General features: G+C 41.7%; 1 protein-coding gene across 1 annotated transcript in view; it reads right to left on the reverse strand.

Moving 5' to 3' along the window:
- Positions 1-3,829: 3,829 nt before the first annotated feature.
- Positions 3,830-26,318, reverse strand: part of ABCB1 (ATP binding cassette subfamily B member 1) — a 104,176-nt gene continuing 81,687 nt past the window's right edge. The window contains exons 22-28 of the mRNA XM_059171010.1: positions 20,822-20,922; positions 19,441-19,581; positions 15,799-15,955; positions 14,893-15,090; positions 8,164-8,370; positions 5,566-5,712; positions 3,830-4,523 (exon numbers count right to left, since the gene is read on the reverse strand). Of these exons, the coding sequence (XP_059026993.1) occupies positions 4,320-4,523; positions 5,566-5,712; positions 8,164-8,370; positions 14,893-15,090; positions 15,799-15,955; positions 19,441-19,581; positions 20,822-20,922 (1,155 nt within the window). The 3' untranslated portion in view covers positions 3,830-4,319. The remainder of the gene's footprint in view (positions 4,524-5,565; positions 5,713-8,163; positions 8,371-14,892; positions 15,091-15,798; positions 15,956-19,440; positions 19,582-20,821; positions 20,923-26,318) is intronic.

The following is a 26,318-nucleotide window of genomic DNA, read 5'->3' on the forward strand; positions in this document are numbered from 1 at the left end:
GGCTGTTTTGTCATTCCCTTGTTTCTTTCTCTCTTGCTGTCTTCCTGTGTGAACTGATGATTTTCCATGACTGAGACACCCAGGCACCCCTCCCTTCAGCATTTCTTATAAGGCAGTTCTAGTAGTGTTGAATTCCCTCAGCTTTTGTTTGTTTGGGAGAATCTCTCTTTTTTTCTGAAGATCTTTGCCAGACAGCATATTCTTGGTTGGCAAGGATTCCCCCCCTCCCCAGCACTTGGAATGTATCAGCCACTCTTTCCTGGCCTACAAGGTTCCTGCTGAGAAACCCAAGTATAGCCATATAGGGGGCCTTTATAAGCTTTTATTTTTTTCTCTTATTACTCTTTTTAATAATATGATTAGCTGTGTACTAGTTTATATAGTTGTTTGTTATTTATTGTCTTCTTCCACTAGAATGTAAATGCCAACTCAGATTTTGTTGATTTAAATATTAATCACATCTAAAAATAAATATAGAGTACTATTTGGAATGGTGCTTGATCAGAGTTGGGGATTGCATTCTATCCAAGCTGACACATAAAATTCACCATCATACTAGATTCATTATCAATTTAGCACTCATACACTTCTCCTTAAATCATACTTAATATCCTAATAAAGACAATAACAAAGTCACACTTCTGTCTAGAATGATGCATCTATTCTGTGTACTATTATTAAAAACTATTAATTCTGTCCCCAGAAGAGGATGGGAAGTCCTTGAGTGATGTTCATACTTCTCCTTGATAACCTGTAATTTAAGTACTATGATGAAAAGTTAACACTGATTATGTTATATGATATAGTGATTAAAAAGGCAAGAAAACAAAGAATTTAATACACATGCCAATTCAAAACGAAATAAAGAAGAAATACTAATAACAACGACAGTGCTATTAAGTGTGTAAGCCTGACGATTTACAGACCTGTACCCCTGGGGTAAATACTACATTATATGTTAAAAAAATAATTAATAAAAAAAGGAATGGTGCTTGCTAGTGAGTTGGGGGAGGGAAATGGTTAAATATTCAATGAGTGTAAATTTTCAAAAAAAAATTCAGTTATGCAAAATGAATGTGTTTAACATCTGCCGTACAACATAATTCTTATAGGTAATAATACCTAATTGTACACTTAAAAATGTGTTAAGAGGATAAATTTCAAGTTCAATGTTTTTGCTGTAATTAAAACATACAGTAGCAGAAATCACTCAAAAAACACGTGATTAGCCAGCTGAGTGCCTGCTGAGCACAAAGGGAATAGAGGTGGGCAGTGTAAGAAGGTAGTATTTAAAACCACCTTTTAAAACTATTTTTTAGTAAAAATACTAAACTAGTATTTAAATACTAGCTACAGCTGGGTGCCCAACTGCAGAAATCTCTTATTACTTTTAAAAGTCTTTGTCTTTAATTTTTGACAGTTTAATTATAATGTGTGATGAAGAGAACCTAAATTGATTTAATGTGATGCTTTGCAAACTTGAATATCCAATTTCTTTCCAGGCTTGAGATGTTCGTAGCCATTATTTCTTTCAGTAGGTTTTCTGCCCCTTTCTCCTCTCTTCTCCTTCTGTAACTCCAGTAATTCAGAAACTGCTTCTTTTGATGGTATTCCACGGATCACATAGGCTTTGCCCACTCTTTTCCATTCTTTCTTTGTTGTTCTCCTTCAACTAGATTATCCCAAATTATCCCATTATCTCCTGTCTCACAAACTCTTCTGACTGAATCTCTATTACATTTTTCATTTCATTCATTGTATTCTTCAGTTCCAGAAATTGTTTTTTTTTTTAATTTCCTCTTTGTTAAACTTCTCATTTTGCTGAATTCTCTTTCTGTGTTACTTGAAGTTCATCAAGTTTCCATAAAACAGCTATTTTGAATTCTTTACCAGATAAACCACAGAGCTTCATGTTATGGAGTCAGTTACTGGAAAATTACTGTGATCCACTGATGGTGTCATGATTCCCTGATTTTTTCATGTTCCATGAAATTTTACATTGCTGTCTTCCCATGTGAAGTAGCGGTCACTTCCAGGTTTTATTCACTGGCTTCAGAAGAGAAATATCTCCTATCAGCTCTGCTAGTAACTTGCAGGATTCATCAGACCCTCTATGAATACAACTGATCCACACTTCTTGCTCCCCATATTGACAGAGATCTTAAGCTTATGTGCTGTCTCTTGACTCCACACCGGGCCATGTAGTGACTGCCTTCCTTCTGTTTCACCAAAAGTAGCAGGCAATGCATTAAATTCATGTTTGTGGCCGCTCTTTGGAGCCAGCCTCCTGTGTGTGCTCACCACTAGCTGTCTGTCAAGTCTTGCCCTTACCACCATCATTGAGAACTTGTACAAGAACCAGTCCCAGGACTGGGCAGAAGATATATGTGTATGAGTGAAGAACACTGAGCATTGGGATACTCCATGGGCTAGTTGGGGGGAGCTACAGGCAACATATTCCGTGTGGCTTGCAGCTAAATTTCTTGATAGAGTCCATGACACAATTGGTAGGATCTGTATCTTTTCAGTGCCCTCTGAGAGTCTTGTTTGCTGCTCGCCCAGTTTCTTCTCTTCACCTCCTGAAGTCATGCAGCTCAAGATTCAGTACTCCAGATGAAGAAAATGCACCTCTTCGGCAGCATTCTGCACAGCTGGGGGAAGCCATGTACTCATTCATGCTTTCACCTCCTTCCAAAAGAAAAGGAACTAAGATTTCTCTTGGGCCCTCAGCTGTGTTGCCTTGGGAGAAAAGTGGTACAAGTCAAGCTGTTCCTCTTACCCTCTCCAATGCATTAAATTAGTATTTTTTGCTTTAATTTTTTTTTTTCCTGGAACTTCTCCTCTGGACTCCTGGGCTTCTACAAAGGCTCTCTCATCCATGGGTTATGGTCTAACAAGGTTTTCTAGGCCTGTGGCTGAGAGGGCCTAGGGTCCATAGCCAGGACCAAGGTCTATATGCCTATTACCCAACACACAAGTGGGTGAGATTTTCTCAGGACCCTGGGCTTACGGCGTTGGATCCTATAGCTCCCCAGAGGCATTTCTGTTTGTTGATGGATGATAAACTATTGTTGTTGAGGGAGGAGGACAAAAGCAAGGAACCTCTTATTTCACCATGAGGCTGCTATTACTAGTATTTTCTTTTAATCTACATTTCTCTCATTATCAAGATTATGCACTTCTTTTTTTTTCGAATGCATTTCTTCTTTGGGAATTACCTGATCATGTTCTTTGCCCATTTTTCTTTGGAGGTGATCGCATTTTTTTTTCTTTTAAAATTCTTTGGACCATAAGGATATCAATTATTTAGATAAATATGGCAAATACTACTACCAGATTTTGTCTTTCAATCTTGTTTGTAGTGCTTTGGGTTTTTTTTTTTTTTCTTTTCTGGCCACAGTATCCTTCTTTGTGGTATTTTCTTTTTTCATTATGCTTGCATACATCTGCCACCAGAGGCGTTAGCTTTGGAAGAAACCAGTTACTGGGGGAAATGATTCATTATCAAAACAGAGAAATAGTTATCATATTTTTTAAAGTGCAGAAATATTAAAATCCTGTAAGAGCCCTTTATAAGTGCAAGGCAAAATATTTATAGTACATCAGAGTATACACTTCATAACTTCACATCCTGAGCCTCACCCCAGCCCCTAGAATTCTGTACTGATGTGTGGGGTTGGTTTGAGAGCCATGATAATGTGAAAACACAAGAACCAGCAGGATCACGTCCACAAAGAATGAAGACTGGTGGTTCCATAGGACCCACTGTGAAAAGACATATACAATGGGAATTATTTACACTCCTCAACCATTCTCACAAAAATTAATGGAAGTTTTAAAAGCAGTCTTTTTATTCTTTAAATGCAGAAATAATCTTTATTATTCCAACTGGGAGATGATGTATTTACAAGCATTTTAGACAAGATGATTCTGGTCATATAAAAGTTTAGCTTTATTATAGCACTTGATGCAAACATTCAGTACTTTTTGCCACTTTCATCTTTCAGCAAGGCAGTCAGTTACAAATAAACAAAAACTATACAATTTATTAACAAAATCTACTTTGAATTATTCTATAAGTTTTAGAATGCAATTAATACCAGTATTTCCGTCCATTTGATAATGTGTCTTCTGGTTCCTTTAATCTTAAAGTCTGCAGACTCTGAACTTGGTGGAATGATCTTTGGTTGCGGTAGGAAATGTTAAACAAATAATTCTACAGAGTTTTTCCAGTAAGCGCTTGCTTTTTAACTTTGATTAAATGCCATGTTTTACACAAATATTAGAAAGTATTTAACAGCTGCTATGGTCACAGTTCACTAGCGCTTTGCTCCAGCCTGGACACTGACCATGGAAAAGTAGATGCCTTTCTGAGCCAGCAGCTGTTGATGCGTGCCGTGCTCCTTGACCTTGCCGTTCTGAAACACCACTATTAAGTCTGCGTTCTGGATGGTGGACAGACGGTGCGCGATCACGATGCAGGTGCGGCCTTCTCTGGCTTTGTCCAGGGCTTCTTGGACAACCTGATCAATAACCACATAAATTAATTCTGATAAAAACAGGCCTCTCCTTTCTTTCTCCATCATAAGGCTCACAATCTTCCAACAAGAGGTGCTTCTTTAATGACAGTATCCGTGAAATATCACAGAATTGATAAAGCAAGGAATGTGTCATCTCAGAAGATAAGGGATTCCTAGACTGGATTAGTTCTGAGGCAGAAGACATCTATTCTTGGAGTTATAACAATAAATACGGTCTGTGCATTCATCATTTGAAAACATGTACTGGTGTGCCCACCCACACAACATCCGTCAGCGCGGCCCTCCAGTCCGTCCAGCTCTACAGCAAATCCAGGGAGACCGAGTGCAGGCTGAACACAGCCTCCTTGAATTTTGGGATTTTAGTAAAGATCGGGATGTCTCAGAATTAATATGTCTTTCAGATACCTGAAAAGCCAACTTTTTCTCAAACTGAAAATGATTACTAATATTTATCTTAAGGTAGAGTCAGTTTTTATACTGCATTAACCACCCACTTCTTCATACAGTTGCCGGAGAGATGCCACTGGTGGAAATGGGAAAGTGGCCCCTGAACACGGCGTCTTCGGTCAATACAAAGTGATCCAGGGTTATTTTTTTTTGGAGCCTGGGTGCTACAAGACTAATTTCCCCTATTTTGTCTTAGGGTTCTTGAATCACAGCAGCAGAAGGTATCCACATTCTGCGGAAAGCTGATGTAAGTAACAATCAATATAGCTTGGCTGAATTTTGTTCTCTACCATGGAAGACAGAAGCATTTAAAGACAACCAGATCAAGGGTAATGAATCCAATTTTAATTCATACCTTTTCGGGGCACCTGGGTGGCTCCCTCATTAAGTATCAGCCTTCGCCTCAGGTCCTGATCCCAGAGTCCGGGGATCAAGCCCCACCAAGGGCTCTCCCTGTTCCGTGGGAAGCCTGTTCTCCCTCTCCCACTCCCCCTGCTTGTGTGCCCTCTTTTGCTGTCTGTCTCTGTCAAATAAATAAAATCTTTAAAAATAAACAAATAAATAAATAAATTTGTACCTTTTCACTTTCTGTATCCAGAGCTGACGTAGCTTCGTCCAGAAGCAAAATGTGAGGCTGCCGAACAAGGGCGCGAGCTATGGCAATGCGCTGCTTCTGGCCCCCAGAGAGCTGGGTTCCTTTGTCTCCTACTCTGGTGTTGTATTTCTGTGAAGAGGATTTTGTTATTAGGAGACACAGAACTAACATTCCTAAAAAAGAGTTTGTCCACAGATAATAGGATAACCGCTTCCATAAACACACAAAAATGTTTCGGTTCATAAGCTAAGAATGGGCTCACAGAGGATTATACACCAAAAATGCAGCTCTCAATGGCAGATTTGATCTCTCTTCTTGAAAATAGACATTTGGGGGGCACCTGGGTGGCTCAGTGGGTTAAGCCTCTGCCTTCAGCTCAGTTATGATCCTGGCGTCCTGGGATGGAGCCCTGCCCCAAGCTACCTGTTCAGGGGGGAGTCTGCTTCTTCCTTTCCCTCTGCTCCTGCTCCCACTATCACATGTGCTGTCTCTCTCTCTCTCTTCCTCTCTCTCTCTCTCTCTCAAATAAATAAAAATCTTTAAAAACAATTTTTAAAAAAAGAAAATAGACATTTAGGTCTGAGAAGCTATGTTTTAGTGTAAACAAATCAATATCTTTATGAGAAAGAATACTGTTACAATGTTAGTCTCTTCTAGTCTTCTGGTTTCGTTATATTCGGGGCAAAGTTTGGTTCAAGGAAGGAAATCTGACTTAAAATGGGCTAAGCAATAAATAAAACTCATTTTACTTACAACCAGCAGGTGGTGCTCTCTGCATTGAAGTTAGGAAGGGAAGCCATTTCTTGGGATGCTAGCTAACCTTCCGGTATCTGTTTTTATAAATCTCAAAACACTTCAAAAATCTTAATGGATGCTAAGGAATTCCATCTTGATATCTAACCTTAAAGCTAACATAAATATCCTGGTTTAATTTTTGTGACTTCAGAGTTCTCCCAAAGTTCTTCACATATTGTGTCCCACAGTAGATAACTGTCAATAACTACTCAATAAAATGATAGTGACAGGAGTTAAAAGGACATGTAGGAGAGAGCAGGAACAAGATGTGACAGCATGTGTAACCTAGAAGACAATACTATCATAATTTTCAGCTCCTTGCTAGGCTGGAATTTTAGTCAAATCCTGGGCTCTGATTCTGACCCCCAGAGTTTCAATTAAAAATCCATGTTCTGTGGGGCACCTGGGTGGCTCAGTGGGTTAAGCCTCTGCCTTCAGTTCAGGTCATGATCTTGGGGTCCTAGCATCAAGCCCTACATCGGGCTCTCTGCTCAGCAGGGAGCCTGCTTCCCCCTCTCTCTATGCCTGCCTCTCTGCCTACTTGTGATCTGTCTCTCTCTGTCAAATAAATACAATATTTTTTAAAAAATTCATGTTCTATGTAGGATTGCCTATTTTTATTGGCTGTGTCTGGTTGCCCTAGTCCAAGGGCTGTCAGACTGAGATCTCCCCCAGCGGGTGGAGTCCAAGGACCCCAGAACCGCAGGCGCCTCAGGAGGCAGGAGTGCTGTGTGTCCCATGTGAGGGCAGGGGTTTCCAGGCTGCACTGAGACCCTATGATCCTGCTGTAGCAGGTAAGGCAGGGCTGTGGCTCTGAAGGAAGACAGTAACCAATAAAGGGGATTAAAGCTGTATCTTTCAAGTTTTCTAGCCTTGGGAAAGACTGATCATCCATAGTGGGGCATGAAGCTTAAAAGAAGGGGAGAGGGACAATTCCTCCCCCAGGGGGGCCTATGATGTGGGGGCAGCAGATATCACAGGAAGAGCCTCAAGAAAAGGAAGTCTGGGAAAGAGCTGGTATTGCCGTCTTTCCCCATAAGGAAACTGCCTTCCCCACTGGTTTGAGGCTACTGAGCTTTATTTTTGAGTGGTGCTTCCTCATGATAAAGAAACTAGTGATAATGGGGTGGGTACAGACAAGTCAGGTCAAAGTGACTTCAAAATGCAGTACCTAACTTAAGGGGCTTAAGAGAGGGCAAGAGATTCCTTTTATGTAACTTCCCAGGAAGAATTCAGAGGGCATCCATGGGTAACAAACAGCTCGGGAGCCCCATGGAAGATTGCAAGAATCAGCCCTCTAAGCAGAGCCTGGGAGCCATGAAATGTGCAATGATGAGAGATTACATAGTAATACAGTCACACCAAGGGCTCAGCTCTATTCAGGGAGAGCCTTCTTTCTGACCTGGGTTCAGTTCCCCAGCCTGCCTGACTCCCCAGAGGTAGGTTTGCAGCTTGGGGGAGAGCAGCAAGGAGGCAGAAGGAAGGTTGGGAAAGAAATGGGGGCAGAGGGGCTGTGCCTGCTTCTGTGGGTGCTGTACTGAGTGAGACTCAGAGGGAAAGGCTTCCTCCATATATGTCCTTCTCGGTCAGGCTTGCTCACCAGGGAAGCCAGCCGGGTGATCAGGCAAACAGTATCAAATGGGGATAGGAAGTGTGGCAAGACATTGTATACAGGTGTGTATTTTGGTTGCTCCCTTCTCTTCACCTTTGGAAAACCAGCCCTTTAGAAATCCAAGTGCAGGCCAGGGAGGCTGCCATAGGCTCCTATTTTGGAGAAAGACTTACATCAGGGAGTGTCTCGATGAAGGGGTGTATGTTGGCCTCCTTGGCTGCCTGCACGATCTCTTCCTGTGACACGACCCGGCTGTTGTCTCCATAGGCGATGTTCTCCGCGATGCTGCAGTCGAACAGGATGGGCTCCTGGGACACAATGCCCAGGTGGGCTCGGAGCCACTGGACGTTCAGGTTCTTTATCTCCTCGCCGTCAATCAGCTGAAAATGAGCGTTCATAGGTAACTTCAGGACCGGCACATTTTTAATTTAGCAAAATCGGTATCCTTATCTCATACACTAAAATTGCCAAGTTACTGTGGGACACTTTTGCTGCTGTTGCGTTTGGACTGTCAAAGTTAACTGAACTAGGTCACAGTTTTACACTCTGATGAACTGTCACGTTCCTTCTGTTTGAACTCTGGGTTCTCATATGCATGTGATAAGCAGGATAATCCCCCCACTCCCAAGATACCCAGAGTCTAATCCACGAAACCTCTGAATGTTACATGCCATGGCAAAGGGAATTAAGGTACAAGGTTGCTCATCAGCTGATCTCAAAATAAAAAGATGATCTTGGATGATCCAGTGGGCCCGATGTAATCATGAGCGCCCTTCACTATTCACGAGGGAGGCAGGACAGTATCAGAGTGGGGCAATAAGACCGAGACTCAATTAGTCATTGTTGGCTTTGAAGACTGAGGGAGAGGCCAGGAGCTAGAAGAAGAAAACGGTCCCCTAGAGCCTGCAGAAGGAACGCCATCCCGGTGACACTTTGATGTTAGCTTGCTGAAATCCATTCTAGACATCTGCTTCCAGAATTTGTGAGATACTAAGTTTATGCTGTTTTATACCACAAAATTTGTTGGCACCCTTATTCTTACGTATCGGTTTTTTCATAAGAAAAGTAGCCGAGATTAGACTGGAAATCAGTAACTCCTGTGAGCACACAACAGGTCTGCAGGTCAGTCTTCTCAGAATCAGGTTTTGGAAGAGCGGGGTGCAACAGTTAAATGGAAAAGAAGTGTGGGAAGGTGGCTGTTGGATCTCTAAGTAGTTGTTGATCTTGGAAAAAATGAATTAATTTCTCTGAGCGTTTCTTTGTGGGTAAAATGGGAATTATGATAATAATTCCTAAACTCCTAGAACCAGGTACTGCACAAGATCCTGAGTAGACCCCACCCAGCACAGTGCTCAGCACTGGGTATGTGTCCCAAGACCATCAGAGACTGGTAACTCCGTGTCACTGTAATTAAAATTACAGTAGAGGGATGAAGGCTGGGCGGACGGAATGATAGCAGACATCTATCGTGTTGGGCCAAAGGAGTGGGAAGCAGAAGCTGTCTCTTCTCTGGTGACCTGGCTCCCTGGGTTACCCTGCAGGAGCCTGGGGAGTGCTCCTTCGAGCCTTGCTCAGATGCACATATGTCTGCACCAAACATCGACTTTGCAAGAGAACTCTGGTATTCAAGTGAGATAGCTAGTCATTCCCTCTGGAGAAGCAAGTGAATCAGCTTCAGGCTTTTCTCTGGATCTCATGTGCCTGACTGGTGCCCCTGGGAGATAGCTGGCAGGTACAATCTCTGCTGCAGGAACATGACTTCTGTTTGTGAAGCTGGCAAGTGTAGGGATAGGAAACACAGCCATGACCTTCTTAGTACCCAGCCCAGTTGCCATGGAGACTATTTCAGCATCTATGTTCTAGGCTTCCTCACAGTGTTAAGTGAAGTGGGAAGTAGAGGGTAGAGAGAGGCAGTAAAAACCATACAAGAATGTGGCACAACAGCAGATCTTGTGAGATGGAATACTGTACTTGAGAAATGGCAATTTTAGGAAAGGAGTAGCTTAATTTTTTTCAAGCTTATGCTGCTGGCAGGAAAACAGACACTGCTTAACTAGTATCATTAGACAAATTTCAATGATCCCACTGAATTTTAATGAGTTTCTTTATCACGCTGAATACAGTAACACTCTTGGTCCTCCTCAGTTCCACATGATACACTGGAATTGAAAATTCTTAAAGCCTGTGTTAACTGAAGCATCCTTTTTTGTAGAGAAAACATGTTTAGAAGCCCAGATGGAAAAGAGACCAACGCAGAGGCTCTTTGGCTGAGGCATAGGTGATGGTCTGAGGGAAGACCAAGGAACTTTGGGGGATCGGGAAACACTATTCAAGAGACACTGACCTAAATAAAACTTAACCAGGAAATTCAACCCTTTGGTAATAATAAGGTAAAACCAGGTTAAATTACTATCTTGTTTTAGATTGCTAAATGTACTGCTGTCTTCATTAGCATAATCAAAAAGTAAATATGTAGTATTCTGCTATATGTACTCTGAAATCATGATTACAGATATAAATTATTGAGCACTGACTGGATTATAGGTCCTGTGATAAGCTTGACTCAGGCATTCTCTTTTTTAATCTTCACAACACCCCTAGTAAGATAGCTGTTTTTTGTGGGTTTTTTTTTTAAAGATTTATTTATTTTAAAAAGAAAAAGTGAGTGTGTGGTGAGTGGGGGGAGGGGCATGAGAGAAAAACCCAAGTGGATTCCATGCTGAGTGAGCCGGGGTAGGGGGGACAGCCGAGGGTGGGGGCGCTATCTCACCGCCCCTGAGATCCTGACCTGAGTCAAAACCAAGAGTCAGACACAACAATTGACTGAGCCACCTAGGCACCCCTGGAGTAGGTGTGGTTTTAATCTCCATTTTACAGATTAAAAAAATGAGCAAAGTTAAGTGACTTACACAAGATCACACAGTAACTATGGAACCTGGGGTTGAATTTTTACACTATAAGGTGGGTTTTGGTAACACAGTGCCTTATAATTGAAAGATGATCTCTGCCTTCCATCACAGAAGAAAGCCCCCATGTTAGCTCAGGCGCTCACCCGGTAATATCCAGACCATGATAACAGGCTTCTGATGATGGTGGGTGTGCTAGGAGAGGGGAGACAGGAAAGGTCGGGGAAGACTAAGACCAGAGGCGATTTAACAGTGAGGGTAATGAAGTTCAGCTTCAAGAGTCCCAAATTGCAGGTAATTGCTGGGGGCTGAACTGTGTTCGGGGTGAGAGGGAGGCCAGGCTGCAGTCAGGAATCTCTTCTGGGTGAGTATTTACATATCAGCCTATAGAGGAAAGGGACCTGAGCGACACCTGGGGGGGCTCAGTCAGTGAGGCGTCTGCCCCCCATTCAGGTCATGATCCTGGGGTCCAGGGATGGAGCCCCAAGTACTCCCAGTGCTCAGCACCGAGTCTGCTTCTCCTTCTCCTACTCCTCGAACTCATGCTCCCTCTTGTGCACATGCCCTCTCTCACTCAAATAAATAAATAAATGAGAAAAAGGATTTGAATCTTTAAGGTTTCACTATTTTCTTGTGATTTGTTTTATTAGAAGTAAATATTCACTTTTGTACCTAATTTTGCATTCATAATTTTGTATCTTTCTTAGGTAGAGTCCCTAAAAACGTACAACCTGGGGGTGGCTCAGTGGGTTAAAGCCTTTGCCCTTGGCTCAGGTCATGATCCCAGGGTCCTGGGATCGAGTCACACATTGGGCTCTCTGCTTGGCAGGGAACCTACATCCTCCTCTCTCTCTGCCTGCTTCTCTGCCTACTTGTGATCTCCGTCTGTCAAATAAATGAATAAAATCTTAAAAAAAAAAAAAGTACAACCTGCCGGCCCCACAAAACTTGAAATGCCCCCGCTATACAACTCCGTAGCTTCATTTTTCAAGACTCTCCACAGGTTAACCTACACCTTTCAAATTTATCAGTTAAGTGGTTCTCAGATGATGGCTGCCATCAGAATCATCTGGGGAAATTGTAAAAATTAATAGGCCAGATCCTGACAGAATGCAATGAGCCAGGCTGGCTGTGTTCTTCAGTTGTTCTGAGAACCACAGCTCCAGTCACCATGACTCAAAGTATCATTCAAGGCCCACCGACGGTCATGAGGACTTCCGGACCTCAAGGTCATGTCCTTCTTCAGTTCTTATGGGCAATCATGCCCAGAGCCATGTTGATGTTTACATGGCAAGGAGAACTAACTACTAGTCACCTACAGACTGGGTTATTAAGGGTTACTAATTGATATGCATCAACAAAACTTGGCACATTTGTTCGTGCTTCTTGAGGACACTTCCGCGAGAATTCTGGCTGCTGTGTACCACTTGGCAGGACTTCAAAGCCCTAGCACAAATGTACAGGAGCCGATAACAGTGTTCCTACAATAGACAAGGACACGCTGTTTTTCTTGTGTTTTCAGTGTTGTCTTGAGATGGTTATTGCCCTGTGTACTTGGCATTCATTTCCATATTCTTCTCTGCCTTTCCATATATGAAGGGAGTGGAAGGCTAACGGCTGTTTTCCAGACTCTCTTCTGGTTCTGAAAGTAACTGTGGTTCTACCAGCGAGAGGCACTGTGCAAAATCTGGAAGGCCTAGGCTGATTCTCTTTAGTAGCCAAACTAACAGAGGTGTCTATGAGTGCAGTGGGGTGGTCGTGAGATTGTTTTGTTTTGTTTTGTTTTTTGCTCTCCCTTAATGGATTATAATTTAAAAGTTTAAGAATCACAGCTCTCATTAAGTCTGCTATTTCAGCCCAAATCAGCTATATGGACATTGGGAGAAAATCACCTACCAGCCAGAGCTTTTTTTTTTCCATTTCAAATGTATTTTTCTCATTTTTGCTGAGGTTTTTATATTTTTAAGTTATTTTTAAAATTTAAATTCAATTAATTAACATATAATGTATTACTGGTTTCAGAGGTAGAGGTCAGTGATTCATCAGTCTTATACAATACCCAGTGCTCATTACATCACATGCCCTCCTTAATGTCCATCAGTTACCCCCTCCCCCCACCCACTATCCCTCCAGCAACCCTCACTTTGTCTCTTGCATCAAATGACATCTTGACTGCTCAGTCTTTCAACCTCAGGCAATCAGCTCTACTGGTCCCGTAAGAGCCAGCTCTAGACCTATGTTCTTTTATATAGCTCATGGAAGTATATGTCTCATCTCTTCAGGTAAAGTCTTTGAGTGCAGACATCATAACCTATAATTCATTAGAGCTCAATATTTAATACACTGCTTACTCAACGTCTGTTAAGGGTCATAATCAGTGTCTAAGAGCTAACATTTCCTTCTATAATTGCTTCCTTTGTCTCTTCCTTTAGAGTTCCCTGTTCAAACTTTAATAGCAAAATTGAAGCATAAAATCAGAATCCACAGAAAATATGAACCAAGAAAGTAAAAATAAGAGACAAAGTTCATGTAGCTGTTAAGAAACAGACTGAGTAGAATACAGTTTAAAAAATATTTATGGCTAAGTGTGACTGAATTTAAAAAGGGCCCTGGACTACAGGCTGAAACCTCTACTTTCATGACCGTCCTTAATGCAAGTGGGGTCCATGCGGAGCTGAGGCACCAATAAGACTATACGGAACAGGTATCCATTCTGTTTGGTCAGTGCCCATGAAATTCTAGTAGTTTTTTTTTTGTTGTTGTTCATTTGTTTGTTTGTTTTTTAAGAAAGGGAAGGGTGGAGAAAGGAGAGAGAGAGAGAATCTTAAGTCGATTCCCCACCCAGCATGGAACCTGATGTAGGGCTTGATCTCATGACCTTGAGATCATGACCTGCACCAAAATCAAGAGTTGGGACGCTTAACCAGCTCAGCTACCTGGATGCCCTTACTGTTAAATATTTTTAATAGCACCTCTGAGTACAACCAATAATTAATACTCACATGATAAAAATTTCTTCTATTCCTTCCTAATTTAATTCTTTCCTATTCTCTCTTGTAGTCATTTAAAACTTCGCCACTCCCTTTATGACTCCTAGCTCATCCTCAGGACCTAAGATAGCGTCTGACAAGCACTCAGTAAACGTTTGTTGAATGTTGAATGAATAAATGCGACCCTTCATTTATTCTTTTAGTTCATGAGAAAAAGGGGATCCCTCTATATCCTTTATCTGGTCCCTCAAGTTGTTGATCTCACTTTTCTTTTTTTCCTTAGAACGTGTTTCAATACCTTCTCAATGATTTTATCTCATCCTCAGCCATAAAAATGTTCCAGCTTTCCCCATCCTGACCGTCTCCCTGGACTCTGCCTTCCTGCTCACACTGCTGTTTTAATTGTCTTTCTTTGACCTTTGATCTTCTAGATAGTCTGCACTCAGTCTCCACCTCCTCTTCTTACTGTGCCTCAGCCAAGCTAAATGGGTTCCCACCACAACCCCCATTCGCCAAGAACACTTAAAAATGTCACAAGTAGTCCATTCATTATCAAATCCTATCATGTCTTTTCAGTCTTCATCGTCCTACCTGTCCCCAGGATCTGTCATTGCGGACTCTACTTTCTCCTTCTTGAAACATACCCCATCCTTGGTTCCCATCTTACTGTCTCTCTTGGCACCTCTCCCCCTCCTCTATCTTTCCGGCTACTTAAGTTCTTTGCTAGCTCTTCTCATGTAAGCGGAAGCCTAGCTAGGGGAAGGGGGAGGGTGATAAAAAAGGCCACTCATGAAGGAGAGTGGTGGGGCCGTTGGAGAGAGCGCCCGGAGAAGCAGCCTGGGAAAGCAGACACAGCTTGGAGCCCATATGTAGAATGTAAGACTTTCAGGGAGACTGTTGTTCAAGGGTTGGAAAAACTGTGGCTTATAGTCAAGAGTTACATACATGCAGGCATTTAGATGATAAAAAAGTTGAAGTGAGGAGGTGAGAAAGAAAGTGTGCTCACCACTGTACCAGCCAAGGGGTCATAGAACCGCTCAAGCAGCTGGACCACCGTGCTCTTCCCACAGCCGCTGCTGCCCACCAGCGCCAGCGTCTGGCCCTTCTTCACCTCGAGGCTCAGCCCCTGCAGCACGGGGATGTCTGGTCGAGTGGGGTAGTTGAACACGACTTCATTAAATGTCACGTTTCCTTCCAACGTATTCTAAAATCAGAACAGTGACAATAAAGGTGCTTATGGCAATCCTGAAAACTCACAGTACAGAGAACTCCCTCTAACACCAGGTGTCCAAAGACAGTGAACTTGTATTACAGTGACGCTGCAGCTGTTACTCCCAGAATGCAATCAATAAGATAAAAAAGAGTCAGGGGTTTTATAGCAGGGATTGTTAATGCAACACAAATATGCTAACTCAGACATGTTCCCCAAGAATACATTAACCTATAGGGCGCCTGGGTGGCTCAGTGGGTTAAAGCCTCTGCCTTTGGTTCCGGTCATGATCCCAGGGTCCTGGGTTTGAGCCCCATATCAGGCTCTCTGCTCAGGCTCTCAGGCTCTCTGCCTGTCTCTCTGCCTACTTGTGATCTCTGTCTGTCAAATAAATAAATAAAATCTTTAAAAAACAAACAAACAAACAATACATTAATCTACATATAATAAAACCTGGTAAACAGGATTTGCTTATAAATTGGGCAGTCTGTCTATCTCCTTGTAGCCTTGTTACACAAAAGTACTGGATGTTAACATAAATGATTAGCATTTACTAAAATGACCTCATGATCTAGGCAGTTTCTTTTTATTCCCAGCAAATTAAAAAAAAAAACAAAACCCACAGATTTTATTAAATTTCCTCTTAGAATACTTCCACTCATCAGTTAGGAATCTGTCTTACCATCAAAACATCAGACTCACCGGCTGGAGGCCTCCTGTGCTGTAGCTGTCAATCAGAGGGGTTTTTTCAATGATCATGATGACGTGGGCTGCTGATACTTTGGCTTTGGCATAGTCAGGAGCAAACGAACTGACCTGCCCCACTGCCATGGCACCAAAGACAATAGCTGAGAAGACCCTGCAAAAACACAGACGAAGCATGCGCAGAGTTTGGGTTATAATGCTAGACAGCTTACCGTTCTTCAACCACAGAGCATTGCCGCAAACAGTGAAAGACAGAAGTTAAAAAATAAAACCAACAGACTCTTCTCCTCATATAGTTCATGTCAGCGTAATACACCGTAAAATAGCCCCATTTTTCATCTGTTTCTCTCACCTCGCCTTCTAGTAATGTGACTTGGCAGCTCCTCCATTTAAGGACAGGAATTCATTTTCCTAGCCTTTGAATCCGAGTTGGCCTATGACTTGCTTTGGCCAACAGGATGTGGTGGAAATGACTGTTGCCAGTTCTAAGCCTATGACTCAGGGGGCTTGGTGTACCTTCTCTCTCTGGCACGACCACAAGCCCAGCTAGCCTGCTAGAGGACAAGGCACAGATGGAGGCAAGCTGTGTGGGCTCCAGCCAACTAGCTTGTAGTCTTCTGCACGCATGGATGAGACGAGCTGAGATCTGCTGTCTACCCCGGCTCAGGAGAACCGCCCAGCTGACCCACAGACTTGAGCGCAAATACGAATGCTTATTATTCCATGTCACTCACTGGGGCTTAGCGGCTGGTTGGTAAGCAGTGTGACTGTGGCAATCAATAACGGGTGTAGGCATTAGAGACAACGTGGACAGACCGAGAGGATATTCAACTAAGTGGAAGAAGATTGAAAAAGACAAGTGCCATATGATTTCCCTCACGTGGAATCTAAAAATACGAATGGATAAATAAAGAGCAGAATCAGACCTAGAAATCAGAGAACAAACTGATGGTTGCCAGAGGGGCAGTGGGGGGTGGGGAGCAAAATGGGTGAAGGGGAGTGGGAGAGACAGGCTTCCAGTTAGGGAATGAGTAAGTCACGGGAATAAAAGGTACAGCATCGGGAATCCAGTTCAATGATATTGTAATAGCCTTGTATGGTAAGGGATGGTAGTTGAACTAGCGGTGAGCACAGCATAATGTATAGAGAAGCTGAATCATAATGCTGCACTCCTGAAACTAATGTAACATTGGGAGTCAGCTATTAACAAAAATAACAGATATGGGCAGTGGTGCTGAAATTACCTTGGGTTCTTAGAAAACATGGGGAGCTGTACAGCAAAGAGTGAGCTCCTTATAGAGACAGGTTTCATGCTGCTCACAAGATGCAATCCCCATGCTTAACCTATGGCATGGGAATCACAGCAGCTTAAAGCTGGGAAGGACTCTACAGGATATCAAGTCCAGTACTCAGTTTGTTCTCTGAGCGACTTCCCCTAAGAAAGCTTCCATCCTTTGTTTTAGGAAGTAGCAAGTTTGATTAAGTCTATTGTTAAAAAAGTTCTTTTCAAATGGAAGAAAAGAACTTTTGCATAATCCTTTTGCATAATCCAGCCCTTAACTGGAATATGGTCAAAAAGGCCCTTTACTTCTTTGGTAAATCCTTTCCCTCTGGACACTCCAGTTGCCCTCCTCTGGACACATTTCTCCATGTGCCTTTTTAGTATTTTATTTTTAAATTATTTTTTCCTTTCCAAGTTTTTATTTAAAATCCAGGTAGTTAACATACAGTGTACTATTAGTCTCAAGCGTAGAATATACTGATTCAACACTTCCAAACAATACCCAGTGCTCATTACAAGTGCCCTCCTTAATCCCCACCGGCTACTTCACCCATCCCCCCACCTCTCCTCAGCTAACCTCTATTTTGTTCTCCGTGGTTAAGTCTGTTTCTGGATTTGCGTCTCTTCTCCCTCCCCCACCCCCCACTCCCCGGTTTTCATCTATTTTATTTTTAAAATTCCACAGGTGGAGTTCCACAGGGAATCATATGATGTTTATCTTCCTCTGAGTTTTTCTTTGCTTAGCATCATACTCTGGCTCCATCCTTGTCATTCAAAAAGCAAGATTTCTTTCTTTTTATGGCTGAGGAATACTCTATTATATATACATTATACATGTCTCTTCTTCTTTATCCACACATCGGCCAAGGGACACTTGGGCTGTTTCCATAATTTGGCTACTTCCATACACCTTTTTAAACAGTGGGCCCGAGGGCACCTAGGTGGCTCAGTTGTTAAGCATCTGCCTTAGGCTCAGGTCATGATCCCAGGGTCCTGGGATGGAGCCCTGCATCAGGTTCCCTGCTTGGCGGGAAGCCTGCTTCTGCCTCTCACACTCACCCTGCTTGTGTTCTCTCTCTCTGTCTCTCTGTCAAATGTGTCTATCTCTGTCAAATAAATAAATAAAATCTTTAAAAACAAAAAACAAAAAAACAAAAAAAACAATGCGCCTTAGAACTAACACAGTACTTGGGAACCTGCCCAGAAGAATACTGTCACATCTCCTCTGGGCTCTAGAAAATTATACAAATGGTTAATCTCCGGCTTGTCATTATTTACTCTTATAAGATCTTTTACAAATGGACTAATCTTCAGACAGATCTCTCCCTTCCTTTACTCAAAAGATTGATCCTCTTGATCTAAATGCCCATGTGTCAGCAACTTCCATCAATTCGATGCCTTACCTTGAAGCGAAACAATATATCAAATAATTATCTAATTTTAGCCCCACTGACAATGATGCTTGGTTTAGTCTTTTGGTCCAAGTCATAAGTAGCTCCTGCATATCATTTGTCAGACACTGATATTAGGGAGAAATTGTAAATCTTCTGTTGAGGTCATCCTGAGCTAGCCATAATGCATACACAGCATATGTCTAAACAGAATGAAACCATTACCTCCAACCTTAGATAAGCCAGGTTTAGATGATTCTGGTTTAAATGTAAAACTGTCCTATCATTAATGATGGTATTCTATCAAAGGGCAGAGTCTCACCCACCACCAAATCTAGATGCCCAGAAAGATTATACATACTTTTCACTACCCAACTGCACATCTGAGTATTTCAGAAGAATAATTAAGTGCAGGTCTGTCTTTCCCTGACGGAGGAACAATTTTCTGCCTTCATAGCAATGGAGCACAAATCCCAGTCTAGCTTTTCCTTTGTCATTTTTTAATTTCTTCAGCTCTTACCTTCAGCTCTTCTTGTGTCAAGGAAAGCAAATGTATTCTAGAAACTCCCAGGGCTTGCAGAGCTCAGTGTCCCACACTTGCTCTTTAGTTTCCCTGTTCAGAAATTTCGTTAAAAGGATCCAAACCCTTGGTTCAGGGTTAGGCTTCTTCCCAAACGCCAAAACCTCCTGGGAACCCCTCATTGAATCACTACCCCCACTGAGCCACAGATTCAGAAAGGCCAATGTATGAGTCAGCACTGGGGAAGGGACAGTCATTGATTCCACAAAAGAAACGGGGGTACTTCTGTGATAATACACAGAGACTTGGGCAAGATTTCACCTTCTGAATCACCAGGATCTCTTCATGAAGCTTCCCAGTAAGGTTTTCTATCTAGGCATGAAGTATGTATGTTTACCTCAGTTATATTTCTAGAGTTCAATTGCCAATATTAACCCGATACTTACAACAGAACATCCGGAAACTTCATGAACCCGTTGGCCACCAGGTAGGCACCAAACCGGAAACAGCCAGCGTAGGAAAAATACATCATTGCCTGGGTGATGGAAAATGAGATCCCGAAGATGTGTGCTTTCTTCAAAGAGTTTCTGAAAAGAAGATGTTATGAAGCTAACTTGACTTTCATTGCTCAGTCCTTAAAACATTACCTTTGTTAGATCAGCCACGGGGCATGGCAGATAAAAATGGGTTCAGTTTCCAAAAAGGTAAGATTGGTGCTCACTTTTCTACTTGTGAAATTTTAGGAAACTGCCTAATGGAGGATTAGCTATACCTGAAAGTGTTGAGGTAAAGTTAAAATAAGCCAAGGAAAACATGAAGGTTCTGTTAGGGATTCATAAATGGAAGTTACTTCCCTCTCCCTCCACTTTTGGATGTACAAAATATATGCACTCTACAGTCAACATTTGTTCAACACGCATTTACCCAATACCTACAAGCTATTCTTGTATTCAGTCATATTCTTGCCCTTGGGGACCCACCAGTCAAGTTGACTGTTGATTTGATTATGCAATGAAGGTACCATATAAAAAACATGCAATGAAGCTACCCTATAAAAAACATGTTAGGGGAAGAAAAGAGGAAGCACTGAACTCTCTGGGGGAGTAAGAGAAGGCAACACAATGGCATAAATGTTGATGGATTTTCTGAGCCCTGTGACCCAGGTGATGTGGAGGTAAGCACAGGCTGGTGAACGGGCAGCCCTGTGGGCCTCCTACCTTGGCCTCAACCAGGTCAACTCCATTTCCATCTGTCTCATATACTGGGAGTTCAAATGAAAAGTTCTTCAGAAAAAAAGACTTATTTAAAAAAAAGTTTGAAAACCCATCAATCAAGTCCAACTCTCTCCTTTTACTATGTAAGAGACTCAGAGAGGTTGGGCTGACTGTTTAGAACCGTCAATGGATAAGAGCATTAAAGGAAATACCAAAGTTCTCCACTAGAGAAGCCTCAAGAGAGGAAGGAAAGGCATATTCAGGAAGCATCACCCCTTCTACCCAGGTCCCACAGATACATCAAATTTCATGTTCTATAGAGAACTCATCCCCACTGAGAGCAAATAATAGGGTCATTACCTAAACCTGATATCAGAGAGTTATTCTCTATCTGTTCTCCCCCTCTGCTTCCCGTCAGTTACCCACTGTTACAGGATCTACTTCTGAGAGGTCAGGGTCTTGTGATTTGTCTCCTGAATATTTACAAGTGCTTCCCAGCTGGTTCCCTTCTAGTGACTTCTCCACTTGTTCCCTACCTTCTGGCCAAAGTAATCTTTCTAAAAACAAAATAACCCCCCGCCACATTCCCCTGCCACTCTTCAGTGGTTATTACCTGTATGGGACTTGCAAACTCTGTGCATACATGTATTCAAACTTCTGTTCCTGGGTCAAAGAAACAACAGTTCGGAAGTTTTCGATTGCTTCAGTAGCAATCTGTAAAAAAGAGCACCAGGTCCAAAGGTGAATGAACAGTGGTGGTTAGTGTGAATGCCATAAAAAAGATTAATAAATTAGTTTTATTATTATATATTATTTATTATGACCCATGAGCTTCTTCCCTATGAAAAAGAAAACTAATATACTAAATCAAATTTTAGATCTGGAAGGAAGATTGGCTGATTCAGTCTCCGCCTTATAGAGAGAGAAGCTAAGGCTTAAACAAATGTGAACACTTAGCTAAAGCCAGAGCTTTCTTTACAGAGGCAGAATTCCCCTGTGAACTCAGTATTTTACAACTATTGCAGTGTTCTTTCTTCTATGATGGTCACATTTTAGGTTTATGATTATTTTATATATATATAAATATATATTTTTAATATATTTTAAATGTGATGTTCATATTTTTCTCATTATAATTATCATTCATGACAACTGAGGAATATTTGAAAAATACTGAAAAGAAAAAAAATGAGTAAAAATCTCCATATATGTGTATTTTACATATTAGTTTATATATTGTTTTTTTCTAAGCCTATAAGTACTTAGAAAAATTGGGACCAATTTCTTTTTTTGGTTTTTGCGTCATTATTTTTTTACCTTAACAAATATCAAGAGCATTTTCCAAGCTCATTAAATACACTTTAATAATGAGATTTTTAATGGGCCACATAATATCCCAGCCAGTTAAGCATTCCTTTATGGTTGAACAAGTTTTTCCATTCTCTTCCAATTAAAAACAATGCTGTGTGGGAAGTCAGGGTGGCTCAGCTGTTAAGTGTCTACCTTTGGCTCAGGTCATGATCCCAGGGTCCTGGGATCAAGCCCCGCAACAGACTCCCTGCCTGATGGGAAGTGTGCTTCTCTTTCTACCACTCCCCCTGCTTGTGTTCCCTCTCTCACTGTGTCTCTCTCTGTCAAATAAATAAATAAAATCTTTGAAAAAAAATAAAAACAATGCTGTGATAAACATCCTTACACATAAACCTTTGTCCAAAGTAAATTATTTTCTTGAGAGGTTTTTTTTTTTTTTTTTTTTTAAAGATTTTATTTATTTGACCTACAGAGATCACAAGTAAGGCAGAGAGGCAGGCAGAGAGAGAGGGAAGCAGGCTCCCTGCTGAGCAGAGAGTCTAATGCCGACAGCGGGGCTTGATCCCAGGACCCTGGGACCATGACCTGAGCCGAAAGCAGAGGCTTTAACCCACTCAGCCACCCTGGCGCCCCATGAGAGAAGTTCTTAAAGGTGAAATTACTAGTCAAAGGGAATAAACAAATTTTTAAGGAACATGGCACATATTATCCATTTGTTTTCCAGAAAGTTTCTCCCATTCAGTTATTTTTTAAATGAATGTAATTTCCAAACAGTCTTTGTAATTAGGACAAATATATCCTTTTAGAGTCTAGGTAAAGGGCTGTGGAAAACCTGAAAAATTCCAGTGCACAAAATAAGATTTCAGCCTCTATCAGCCATGAGACTTTGAAATCTCTGTGTCTTGGTCTCCTCAAACGTAAAATGAGGGGGATGGACAAGAGTGTCTTGAAGTCCCTTTCAACTCTGTAATTCTAAGAAAAATAGCTTTTAACTCTAAATCTAAATTATGAATCAGTGAGTAAGGGAAATTATTTTTCTATGAAGATGTTCTTCCTTTCTCTGGCCTGTACACTGGTCAGAACAGATTTTTTTTTAAGAGCCAGGATTGGGGCAGAGGGAGAGAGAGAAAGAATCTTAAGCAGGCTCCATGCCCAGTGTGGAGCCTGACATCGGGCTCAATCTCACGACCCGGAGATCAAGATCTGAGCTGAAATCAAGAGTCAGATGCTTTAACAGACTGAGCCATCCAAGTGCCCCATGGTCAGAAGTGATCCAATAAAGACACGTTCATTAACAGTTGAATGATTAACAGCTCAAAAATCAAACATGAAACCTTACTTACTTCTTACTAAATCCTATACCAATTACCTAATTTCAAAAAGAAATGTAAATATTTGATACAACATAAGGCAGTTTTTAAAGAGTAATTCAAAGAGCTATTAGAAGAAAAACAGTAAGACCGTATACTTGTGGGTTAAGCCGCTGCCTTCGGCTCAGGTCATGATCTCAGGGTCCTGGGATCGAGTCCCGCATCAGGCTCTCTGCTCAGCAGGGAGCCTGTTTCCTCCTCTCTCTCTCTCTCTCTGCCTGCCTCTCTGCCTACTTGTGATCTCTCTCTGTCAAATAAATAAATAAAATCCTAAAAAAAAAAAAAAAAAAGTTAAAGGGCGCCTGGGTGGCTTAGTGGGTTAAGCCTCTGCCTTCAGTTCAGGTCATGATCTCAGGGTCCTGGGATCAAGCCCTGCATAGGGCTCTCTGCTCTCTGGGGATCCTGCTTCCCCTTCTCTCTCTGCCTGCCTCTCTGCCTGCTTGTGATCTCCATCTGTCAAATGAATAAATAAAATCTTTAAAAAAAAATAAAGTTAAAAATATTATTCTCTGACCCAGTTAGGCCAAGAATATTGAACTATGTTTACCATAAACTACTGACAAAGACAGGAAAATGTCCAGATTCAATTCATGTTAAAATATTTTATAAAAATCTGTACACACAGGGCACCTGGGTGGCTCATTCAGTTAAACAACTGCCTTCGGCTCAGGTAATGATTCCAGGGTCCTGGGATTGAGCCCCGTGTCAGGCTCCTTACTCAGGAGGGAGCCTACTTCTCCTTCTCCCTCTGCCTGCTACTGTGCCTACTTGTGCTCTGTCAAATAATATAATTTTTTAAAAAATCTGTACACACTATGAAAATAATATACATTTATTTTAGAAAATCCTCAAAGTGCAGAAAACAAAAAATTAGAAGAACAAATTGACCTCTAGCCAAATCTGCACACAACCCTTGTTCAGACCCATGTTAGAAATATTTTCAATGATAATGCGCCAAACAAACGGAAAGGTTCTTCATGTTAGTAAGGAAATTCAACAATTTATAAAAATGTCTGCTGAAAACAGATTCTACTGTAAATTTCAGTGGTTTCTAAGAAATATTTTCTGTGCACCATTTTCTAAGTCAGGTGTGTTTTGTTTGTTTTTAAAAAACCAAATGGTCTGTAAATGTGGTCACTCCATAGAGGGTGTAAATAGCCCAATACAAGTGAGTTTATGAGTCACAGACCTCACATAGTGAGTAAAACCATAAAGTAATCACTTCACAACCATCTTCATTTTGCCTCATGATGAAGCAATTAAGAAAAGGCTTAATGAGTACTCTGCATCCTCACAGCTTCGTTTTCTCCAAGAATTTTAAATAGAAACTCAGGAAACCACTATGAAGAGAGAACTTTTTTTCAAAGTTTATTTATTTATTTGAGGGGGAGAGAGAGAGCGAGCAGGGATAGAGCAGAGGGAGAGGGAGAATCTTAGGCAGACTCCCCACCTAACGCAGAGCCCAACTTGGGGATCCTTCTCACAACCCATGAGATCACAACCCATGAGATCACCACTTGAGTGGAAACCAAGACTCAGATGCTACAGACTGAGCCACCCAGGAACTCCAAGAAAAGAGAACCCTAATATGAGAAGAGTAAATAGCATTGAGTTTCCTTCAATAGCCATCGTGAACAAAGTAATTTTGAAGAAAGCAATATATATATATATATATATATATATATATATATATATATAATTTTTTTTCCCTAGAAAGAAAAAAAAAAAACACCCCTCCTCATACTTTTCTTCCTATCCTCAAACAAGATAAGACTCTGCATGATCTCTTCTCCCCTCTGCATGATCCTCTTCTTCCCTGCTAACCTGTGATGTTTGATTATGGTTTTTATTTCTGAAAAGGAAAAAGCACCAATTTTATTAAGATGTTCACTAGTCAATAATAATGTGACAGAAATCAATGGAGCTCAGGCAGGGTAGAGGTTATGATCAGGCTGCCCCCAACACGGTCTTGCTCTAGAATCCTGGCCCTACTCTGTCTCTGTAAGGGCAAACCAACAGACCCAGTGCTGGTCCCCATGGAGCTTATGCCTTAGTAGGATAAACAGTCCACTATTCAATAAACAAAGAAATAGCAGACAAACAACAAGTGCTGAGAATTCAGGGATCAGGAAAGACCTCACCAAAGAGGTAATAATGCTGAGATCTGAATAATATAAAGGAACCAGGCAAGGGAAGATCAGAGGGAGCCAGCTTGTAATGAGGCCATGAGGCCAGAATGGGGTGGGCATGGGAGAGAGTCATGAAAGATTCACTCAGAGAAGATGTTGGGGCGGGGAGAAGAGATCATGCAGAGTCTTATCAACTAGGATACAAAGTTGATCTCTTCCCAGTGTGATCAGAATCCACCAGAGGGTTTTAAGTTGGTAACTGGTTAGTGTGTTCTTGTGTTTGTAAGAGATCAGGGTGGCTTCTGTGAGAAGAATGTAGAAAGTGGGTGGACAAGAAGGGAAGGAGTGGGAGCAGGGAGATCAGTTAGAACTATTGCTTTGTGATTTGGGGAAGTTACCCAACTTCTATGAAGCCTGATGGTCTTGGGTTTTATCAACTAATAAGAAGAATTCCAAAAAGTGATTGAGTATCAAAGGAGAAAATGCACGCAGAGCTCCTCACATGATGCCTGACATATATTAAATATTCAGTAAATGGTAACCTGGGAATGAGGAGCTTTGGGAGTTGATTTTCAAAACTACACAGACCAGATGGTCTTGGAATCACCACTTTCCCTACCTGTTCTTGCCAGTCTCATGAAACACCCTTGAATCAGAGCATGTATCTCACTTCTCAACCTCTGCTCAGTGAATCTGCCACATTCACACATATCCATGTCTACCTGCCCCCCTTCCTTGCCCCCGGGACAGATCTCCAAGAGTCTTAAATCTGAGTTTCCTTGGGATCTCAAGGAATTCTGGGATCCACTTTAGAAGTGCTAACCTGTGATGTCTAACAAATTACCTTAAAATTGAGAATCTTGATCACCTTCTTCCTCTAAACAATGTAAGGTTCCTTTCTGGGACATTTTGAACACCTCAGGAAATGATGATATTCCTAAACACTAATACATTTTCTTTCTATACATTTTGTCCTAGATTTTTCCATCCTCTCACATGAAAAGTCAATATCACAGAAAGAAAAAAACAAGACAGTGGAGTATTAAATGAGGTGATTGTTCACAGAACATGTCTCCTGATAGGGGTCAATGTGACAAGGGCCAGCCCACAACCAGATGCCAGTGGGTCAGCTTGGTCCTGCTGAAGCTTGGGACTGGGTCTCCGATGGCCTGAAGGGGAGCCTCACATGAGACCTTTCTCCCATAGACACTAGTTAGGAAACCCTAAAACTAGTCCAATGGAATTTGTGAAGGAATCCTAAGGAAAGATAAAAAGTCTGAGGAGATGGCTGGGAGGTAGA

Source organism: Mustela lutreola, chromosome 4 (assembly GCF_030435805.1).
Source record: "Mustela lutreola isolate mMusLut2 chromosome 4, mMusLut2.pri, whole genome shotgun sequence".
Lineage (NCBI taxonomy): Eukaryota > Metazoa > Chordata > Mammalia > Carnivora > Mustelidae > Mustela > Mustela lutreola.